The following is a 9,499-nucleotide window of genomic DNA, read 5'->3' on the forward strand; positions in this document are numbered from 1 at the left end:
CGCGCATGTTGACGCAACCATCTGTCGATTGCTGGCACTGGCAGGCGCTGCCCTCGTATCCAGGCAGGCACTTGCACACCCCACAGTCGCATTGCCCCCGTGCTGCAGGAGAAGATCTTTCAGATCCTGCAGATAGCCAGGTGACCCTCCCTCTGCCCGTGCTTGGAGAGCATCAACTGCCCTGCACCCACCACACCACCCTCCATAGAATGCTCAAGGAGGTCCTACAGGCTGGTGTGGTGGGACCCAGCAGCCCCAAACCCTCCCACTGGGGTTATGGGCACAAAAAGGCTGCATCTCCCTAGGCATTTAATTCTTCTAAGCAGTGGCCAGTTGGAAAAGCTGTCCCAGGCACATCACCTGGGCCACCGCAGAGGGAGCCGTCGAAGAACTCGCAGTTCATGTTGTCGCACTGGCAGTAGGTGCCGTAGATGTACTTGCCAGGCACGTCGCTGGTGTGGCAGACGCACTGCCCGCACACGCAGTCCCCCTGCCCCGAGCAGATCATCGAACTGTTGTCCCTCCGGCAGCTGTGCTCCAGCTCTTTGCTGGTCTTGCCTTTGGTGTCGCACTCACAGTTCTTCCCTGTGTATCTTGAATTGCAGCTGCCACCAGAGGAGAGGAGCAAGCTCGGGTCAGTGGCCATGGGGCATGCACAGGGCCCGGACCTCCGCAAAAGCAGAGAAAATCTGGGACAGCCTCACCAAAAACCAATGACACCATGTTGGTGCTAACTCCACGGCGGAGCAGGGTGGCTGACTGGGAGCAAACGTCAGAACTGCTGCTTTTCCACCAGTCGTATTCACAACACCAAATAAATGTCCAGAATTATTGTTACGTTTATAATTTCCAAGCCCTTGCCAAGGAGATGTGAGTATTTCCTGAGGAAACCCAGTCTTTCCCTCTCCTTGTAACTGAGAGGCCATGAAGCAATAATTACACTTAAAGACCTGTGTGAACTGCAGCCAAGAAGTGGGATTTTGAGAGATTTCTACAGAAATCTGTGTCTGCTCAGTGGGTAGATTGGTGGATGATTTGATACTGGGATGGATGGCTGGATAGTTGGATGGATTGAGACCCTTAGGAAAGCAGCATAACCTCCCTCAGTGGAAGAGCCAGCTCATTGTGTCCCCTGCCTCCTGAACACAGGGGACAGTTCCAAGGAGAATGCACAAACCTGCCTCTCTGAACAAAAAAATTTGTGCAAAGCTACAGGGCCCAGCCCTGGATTGGCCCAACATCCCACTCCCAGCAATTCCCCAGCTCTAGCAGCATTTGAAATTGTGTTTTGGGTGGACAGCACATACCTGCAGATCCCACATTTGGTGATGCCTTGCCCATTGCAAGTGGATGGGTCAGGCTGGTCATTGCAGTGGCAGTCGCAATTGCTGGCCACATGGACAGTGAGGGTGTCTGTGAAGCCTAGCGGCCGGATGGTGAAGGAATAGTTTGGAATGCACGCCTTGGCTGTGACCTTCACTTTGAAGGTGACCTAGCGTAGGACAGGGAAAGGCGAGACACCCAGCTGTTAAGAGTGTGGTATCGGCCCTAGGTTGAAGACATGCACATCCAGAACAACAGAGGATCCCCCCCATTGCATAGCATTTTGGACACTCTTGGCATTAAATTAATATAAACAGAAAGCCTGGAAGAGCACCCAAGGTTCCTGTCACTAAACAGGATGGGCAACAGAAACTGTGCAAGCTGCAGGGGGTTCCTGGTACAGGAGAACATACCTCATCATTGATCTTGACATTGTCACACTGGCCTCTCGTTTCATCCGTGGAGTCCTTGTCATTATTGCACTTGGAGACATATTTAACATCCAGAGTGTCCAGCAAGGTGGAATGCTCCAAGATGATCCGCGAGGAGAGGTTCTTTGGAAAAATGGTGGAGAGAGTGCCAACAGTCCAAAAGTAGACCAAACCAAGGGGGTATGGGGTTGCAGGTTAGGAAAAAGAGCCAGAAAACACTACAGGTCAGGATCTCAGCTGCCTGGGGTGGTTCTGGAAGTGCAGGTGATGGCATTGGAGAGGTGGGAGCTCCAGCACTTACATTGTAGGCCACTTGGATGAGTTCAATGATGTTGCTGGAGTCCTCATTCAGCTCTCCCACCGCCGACTTTGGGATCATCTCACTGAGTTTCTGCCAGTGGAGAGCAAAGAAGTGAGCACTTCCTACCACATGACAGCAGAGCAGGAGACAGCAGCAGGAGACACACGCAGCTCTGTCTGTCCTCCTGGGAAGGGGATGGAGGGACCTGGACCATCTGACATATCCCCACCTTGTAAACATCCACCACCTTACTGGTGACAGCAAAAATGGGCTGAATGTTGTTTTCGGCAAGTTTCTGGACCAGCTGGCCAACAGATGGGTAGTCCTGGATGGGGAGAGGGATACCACACTCAGCACAACCTCCCCTACCAGCAGAAGAGTAGACACTTTGGGTGTGGCAGCACAAATTATGGTGATTATGGTGATGTTTTGGTCTCCGCAACAGGCTTTTTTACATGACATGGTCTTTTCTGCCTGGGGGAGCGAGGTGGTGGGTGTTGGAGATGCTGAGCAGCCCCCAGGTACTTACAAACTCATTGCTCCTTTTGTACATGTTGTCCTCCAAGTGGCACTTGCCATCGTTGGGGGTCAGGATGCCCCCAAGCTTGCCATCCCCAGCAAAGTGGAAGCCATCATCAGTAGCAAACACCAGCAAGCGGGTCACGTTGCGCCAGCCAATCAGGTCCTGCAAGTGGCACAGAGAGTGGCCCCGGTCCCTGAGCAGGGCTGGCAGGACCGTGCCAGTGGGCGTGGCCCTTTCCAAAGGCTTGTGTCAGCCACAGCATGGGGCAGAGGGCACAGGGAAGGTGGGTTAAGGGAGATCAGGGTTAGGAGGCTCTGGGGTACAATTTTCTCTTGTGCTCTCCAGAGTGACCTGCCCTGCTGCCAAATCAGAACTTACACAGGATGAGTTTCCAGAGCCCACCTGGAGAGGGGCAGAGCCACCCGTGCGCGTGGCAGCCCTCCTGCCCAAGTACAGTTCCTGGCAGCAGGGCAGGCGCAGGACTCACCCCACACACTGCTGCCTGCATCATGGCATCCAGCCCCCCCTCTGGGGCATCCAGGTTCCCTGAGATGAACTGCTTCCCCACTTCGTTCTCAAACTGCTTGGCGTTGTCAGTCAGCGACAGGATGTGCTTGAAGGCGAAGGGAGGTTGGCACTTCTTGTCCTTATTGGGGCAGGGGTTCTGCAGCTTCTCGGGGTGCGTGTTCACGAATGGCAGCACTGTCTTGTCCACAAAGGAGCCAAACCCTAGGGTAGCCAGACTGCAGTTTCAGGGACAGAGCACAGGGCACAGGGTACAGGGCATGGACAATTTACTGGCCTCAGTGTACATGCCCACGTCCCTTGCCCTGCCACACTGTTCAACCTGGCAGAGGACACCTGCTGCCCACTTCCTGTATCCCCCTCCAGCCCTGTGGCTCTTCCCAGGAGCAAACAGCTGTGCCAGGCTGGAGACAGGCTCACCAATGCGCCGAGAATGGGTGGTGCTCTCCAGCGCCCTGAGCAGCTCCCCTCCCAGCTTCTTCACCTTCTCCAGGTCATCCAGCATGGAGTAGGAGAGGTCCATGAGGTAGTAGAGATCAATAGGATACCCCAAGGCACGGCGAAACTTCACCTCAAACATAGCAGGCTGGCCTGAGGGACAGGGATGGCGGGATCAGCTGCCATGTTGTGCCAGCTTGTGCCATCACCCACCCCTCCTCTCTCTTGGAAGAAAAGGGGTGGAAATGCAGGCTGCAACATGTTGCTGTGTCTCAGGTGAGTCGGGGGATGAGTGGAAGGGCATTGTTGGCATGGGTGTTGGGAACGCCAGGCAGAGCATACCTATCCTCAGCTTCAGGTGCACCTCCTGTGGAGTCAGCTGTATCTTGTTGCTTAAGGAACGGTCCTGTGTTCTTTTGATCTCATTGCCTGGAAACTCAATCTCACTGTCTGGGCATCCCCTTTGCTTCAGCTGCTCGATGGTGTCACAGCGGATGGAGTCTGGCTCGCCGGCTTTGGTGAAATTCTGTGTGTGACGACGCCAGCAGGAAAAAAAATCAGAGGAGCAGGACGTGAACAGGCACCTTACAAGATGGCCCGGCCCCCAAACCAGGTCTCCAGGACATTGATGGAGAAAAGAAAACCTTTGATGGGTATTGATGGAGAAAGGTCATGGCTGTTGGATCCCTCCTGGCCCCATCCTCCACGCAGGACATGAAACACTCCCACAATGAAGTCAGGCAGAGCCAGGCAGGCAGGGTAACTGTCCTGATGCCTGTTAGCTGACTGCTGGGGGGTGACAACTAGACAGGCTACATGGACCTACCAGCTTCTTGCACCAGGCGCAACCAGGACCAGACTGAATGCAGTCCTTGCACGTCCCCACCTTGATCTTGGGGCACTCCATGGCAAAGGCTGGAAAGGAGAGAAGACAGAGTTGGTGTGGGGGGCTGTTGGGGCTGTTCAGACACCCAGCACCAGCCACCCATGCTGGCCTGAGCCTGCCCTGCCTCTCAAACCCATGCTGGAGGCCCTGGCAGGGCCCTCAACTGCCTTGCTGTCCTTCAGCTGGGCTGGCTCGAGTTAACTCCAGATCCCAGGAAGTGTAAGGATATGGCCTTTGCACACCTCTCAATGCTGTGTTCCCGCTGCTGTTGGTCAGCATTTGGGATCCCCCCCCTATTTCACTGCCCATGAAAGGTTCTGGGAAGAAGGCAGGTCAGGCTCACCTGTTGTCACCAGCAGCAGCACCCAGGTCACTGCTGGCAGCTGAAGGCAGCAGTCACGAGGCATTTTCTGCAAGACAAAAAACATTCTTGTGACCACCTGGCATGTGCCCCAGGGATAGGGCAGCCACAGTTTCTCTGGGCAGCCTGTGCTGAGATCACATTCATTAGTACTGTTGTGTCACACCTTTCCCCAGTAAAGCCCTGGAGCAAACCCTGACAGTATAATGGCCTTGCAACATGGATGAACATGGGGAAGTCAAAAAGAGGAATTTGTAAAAAGAAGAAAAAGGAACACAAAAGTACAAAGGAACAACAGACATTGCCCTTTTTAGCAATATTAGACACAGTGTCTGAAAACCAGGTCATCAGTTTCAAAATCGCTCTGATGCAGCCCTGAGTAAGAAAAGAACCACTCCTTGTCACCTGCCATCACCCCTTCCTGTGAACTTGCCATATAAACAGCCCAGAGTGACGTGGAAATGAGAAAACAAGGGAAACCTTCAAAAGATACTGAGGCTGATTAGTATGCAGGGCTGCTCAGATCCCCTTCTGAGGCGTCAGGGTGTCCAGTCTTAGCTCATCAGCCTCTGTAAGACCCCACACCAGCTGAGGATGACACTGGTCAGCCTTGAAAGGATGTCTGGTCTCCTCCCAAGAGCAGAGAGAAGGTTTAGGTAGGTCAGCAGGTAATGTTTGCACAGCAAGGTTTGGTGCCCAGCTGTGGTATAGATTTTGAGATGTGGCAGGACTCTTAGGGTAGTGGGCACCACTGGTTATGGCAGGGGCCATCTGGAAGCCCACCCTGCCTTGGATCCAGTCTCCCTGGCAGAGCTCCACAGCCAACACTGCATGGCTACACAGCCAACAAAAGGCACCTCTGTGGCCAAACCCTCAGGGTGACATGGCCTGAGAGCTCATTCTACCACATCTGCACAAGACCATCCTGTGGCGGGTGGCCAGAGCCCTTCTTGACAAAAAGATCCTCTGCAAGTTCCTCTCCACCACCACAGTCCCCCTTGGTAAGATTTTAAGGGCATCATTTATTGTCACAGCTGCAATGTCCCTGTCTGTGTGACATGCAGTCCCTGTGCTTAGCTGGCCCAACACATTCCTGTCACCTCCAGATGCTGCCAGCAGAGTTTGAGCTTGCAGGAAAGAAAAGTGGCTCCTGCCTTTGTTTCCTGTAGAACTCAGTGACTGTGTGACTGACCAAATGTGCCTAATTAGGCTCCAGCTCTGCTACAAGCCACAAGTTCCCACACATGCTGTGAGGACCAAGCCCATGGACTCAATGAGCTCCTGCTATTCCACCTGCCCACTGTTTCCAAGTGTTTTTAATTCCCGCTGCCATGCCAAAGTGTGCAGTGGTGATGGGATAGAGCTCTGTGAGCTCCTCGTTCTTGTTGGAGGTTGGAACTTCCTGCTTACAGGCTCATCTCATAAAATAGAGCAACCCTAAAGCTCCCAAACTCCAGAAATACTGTGGGACTCGCAACACACCCCCAGTGCTAGCTGCTATCAAGTATTGTAAAGTAGGGTTCATGTTGTGGGCTGGATTTGGACACCTTTTTCACCCCCACAGTGGTTTCTTGCCCTTGTCACAAGAGTGTGAAGCACATTCTGACACTTGGAGACAGCAGCAGCAGGAAGTTCAACACTTCTCTTCTGCCATGGAGGGAAATTACACCCTGGTGTGTGGGCGGGTGAGTGCATAATGTGATGCAGGGCTTTCAAAGAGAACTAATGGGGCTTCTGCCTTTGTCTGCCTCCTTACAGCCTTCAGAGGAGGGCAAAGCAGGTTTTCAGCCTGACTCTGCATGAGCAGGACACGGACACAGGCCTCAGCAGCATTTCCTCCAACCCCCCTGATGATCCCTTCAGCTCAATCCAGACTCGCAGTCACTACTAGTCCTGGGTCTTGTCTCCTGAATGTGCTCTGCCTGTGAAGTTGTTTTTTTCCCCCTTGTTTCCCATAAATTCAGGCAAGCAGAGGGGTGCACATAGTCCATCCTCCTGCCCTGGTGGGAAGAAGCTTTACCACCACCTTCATCCTGTGGTAGGGAGAGGGGTGCCAAGATGGAGCAACCCAGCTAAGGGCAGGACACATTGCCACCAGGCTCTGCTTCCTGGCTGCATGGTGGCATCACGGGGAGAAAGCTGCACCTCAGGACCAGGGTCCTTCTTGGCCCTGTGCTCTGCTCTTCTCACCACATGCCTTGAGTGGCTGGGGATCAAGGTGCAGAAGCCACCAGGATATGCCACCAATGGAGCATCTGCTGCAGGGCAAGATGCCCCCTAAGGGTCTGTGAGCCAGAAGATGTGAAGGTGGCCTCAGGGAAGGTGCATAAGCTAAAAGCTGGGCGCTGTCCTTGCTGTCCTGCCTGCAGGCAGGGTGCAGAGCTGGGGCACTCTGGCACTCAGGACATGCTGGGGGCTGCCGTTGGGATGGAGCCAGCTGCTCTTCTGCATGGAGGAGCAAGCTGGGAGTTATAAATAAGGCTGAAGGGGAAGTGTTGATGCCAGCAGTGATCTTGTTGCTATAAGTAAAACAAGTGGTCAACAGCAGAGATGAGTCTTGAAGTCTGTTAGCCACAAGTTCCCATCAGGGGTTTGCTAAACATCTGTTTTCCCACAAAAAGGAAGGACATGCACTCGTGCCCGGTATCCTGTGGTGTTTGCACCATCCACCTGTAACGGTGAGGTGCCACTAGTGCCAGTGCCCATGGGTGCTTCCTCCACACTGCCAAGCATCCCTAGTGCTGAGTCACCATCATGCAGGGACAGAGATGCCAGGTATTGCACCCAGCAGAGCTGCTCCTTCCCACCCCTGCAATCTGGGCAGCTCCAGACCCCAAGCACAGAAGGAAAATGAGCAGAGTGGGGTATGGTGAGGATGGGAGAGTGGATGTCACTTGACCTGGGGCTGATCCTTCCATCACTCAGTTGTGTGATGCAGATAGATCCCACACACGTGGTCACACACAGGGCTTTCCCAGCCCATGCAGAATATCCCACTCAGTGTCCGTGTATATGTATTTTTATATATATTCTGTATATATAAACCACAGAAAAAATATAAAAAATAAATATATGTAAACGTATTTTAATATATAAAGAATAAATTGAATTAAATAAAAAAATATATGTGTGTATATATATTCCCATGTCCTGTCATAGGAAACATGAATATATTTTATATGTATTTCCTTCCAGCAGCCTCCAGTGCCTGCAGAGGACAGATCTGTGGGGTGAGCTCTCTCCCATGTGCACCAAGTCCCTACCTTGTCTGCGGCATCCCTTGGCTCTGAGTAGCAAGGTCCCTGGGTGCCTGTGGGACCCTTGCCCTGCCCTGGGAGTAAGGGAATGAGGGGATTTGTGCTGCTGGGTCTGCTGGGGTCAGAGTCCTGCTTGGATAGGACAGGGCTGCCTGCTGGCTGTCCTGCCGTGGGTAGTCTGGGAACACCACGCTCTCCAGCCTGCTGAGATCACTCGGAGCAGCACCAAAAAAGTGCAAAACCGCTGTGTGAAGCAGGATGTGACAGCTGAGACAGCTAGGATAGCAAAATGCACAGTTTAGAGATTTCCCACAACTTGCAGCAGCCCTGTTCCAGTGTCCATGCTGGCCACAGGTCACGTCACCACATGTGTTCACATCTTTGCTTCTCACCTGCCAGGAGGCTGGGAGCTGTAGCTGTGACACTGGAAAAAGCATCAAAACCAGGGACCAGGCTGCTTTCCCTGATACCTGGGGAGTACCCCACATTCCATCTGCATCCAAAAGCCACTGAGATGTTGGGAAGGACCTGGTCTCTCCAGGGTCACATACCTGCAGAGTATGTGATGTGTGTAGCACACAGAGAGCTGGAGGAGAAGAGCAAGGGTCTCACTCCTGCTCCTGGCTATTCCCACAGGCCCACAGGGGTGCAGGGACACCTGGGAAGGTCTGTGCACTGGCATTCCAGGTGGTGACACTGTGCTGAGCCCTCCAGGCAGCCATGCCTGCCACCCTCATGCCGTGCTGCCATGCCACTTCCCTCTTTCCCACCACAACCTGCGACTGGCAGTGGGGGAGATGCCCAGAGGAAGAGAGGGTCACGGGAGAGGAGTGTGGCAGCCCACAGCCCTGGTGCTGCAGGTGAGCACACAGCCCACGCCACCCTGCCCAGCGCTGTGTGTGAGGGCGTGGGAAGAGCACACTGCACCCTCTCTGCTCTGTTTTCCGAGCTCGTGGGGTGGCAAGGAACGGGAGTTTTGGAGGTCTGGGGTCCTCCCCACAATAAACACCTGCAGTTCCAAGCTCAATGCTACCTCCAAAGTCGAAACTGTTACAAGACCACGCAAGCTGCCTTTGCAAAGGCTGCACAGACTGACCCACCTGCAGAAGGGACGCAATGCCGAGCTCCCTGAAGCTCCCTGAACTCAAGTAGCCAGAGGTTAGATCAGGAATTATAAAAAAAATGCCCTTGAAACATCAGAGCTACAAAACCCCTTTGTTGCCTGGCTGCCTCCCCCCAAGAAAGGAGGAACAGAAGCATAAAAATTGAGATGCTGTACTCGCCTGGCCTCCAGCCCTCGTCTCTGTCCCGTACTTGGGCTGGGATGAGGATGGTCTCAGCTTCTCAAGTTTGGCTGGGAAAAGCAACTGGGCATGAGGAGCTCTGTGACGTACCTCAATCTTTCCTTCCTATTTCTGTCTTTCAGTTGCAGGGGAAGAGGAAGTCAAGAGTGG

The 9,499-nt window shown here is 53.5% G+C and overlaps 1 protein-coding gene across 1 annotated transcript in view; it reads right to left on the bottom strand.

Moving 5' to 3' along the window:
* The window catches only part of ITGB2 (integrin subunit beta 2), an 11,687-nt gene extending 2,188 nt beyond the window's left edge, over positions 1–9,499 (bottom strand). Inside the window, 13 exon segments of the mRNA XM_008640185.2 lie at positions 4–102; positions 361–605; positions 1,308–1,492; positions 1,737–1,877; positions 2,056–2,145; positions 2,285–2,380; positions 2,585–2,740; positions 3,066–3,307; positions 3,524–3,694; positions 3,884–4,067; positions 4,368–4,456; positions 4,771–4,837; positions 9,329–9,499. Of these exon segments, the coding sequence (XP_008638407.1) occupies positions 4–102; positions 361–605; positions 1,308–1,492; positions 1,737–1,877; positions 2,056–2,145; positions 2,285–2,380; positions 2,585–2,740; positions 3,066–3,307; positions 3,524–3,694; positions 3,884–4,067; positions 4,368–4,456; positions 4,771–4,834 (1,762 nt within the window). The 5' untranslated portion in view covers positions 4,835–4,837; positions 9,329–9,499.

Source organism: Corvus brachyrhynchos, unplaced genomic scaffold (genome assembly GCF_000691975.1).
Source record: "Corvus brachyrhynchos isolate BGI_N302 unplaced genomic scaffold, ASM69197v1 scaffold98, whole genome shotgun sequence".
In the NCBI taxonomy this organism is placed as follows: Eukaryota; Metazoa; Chordata; class Aves; order Passeriformes; family Corvidae; genus Corvus; species Corvus brachyrhynchos.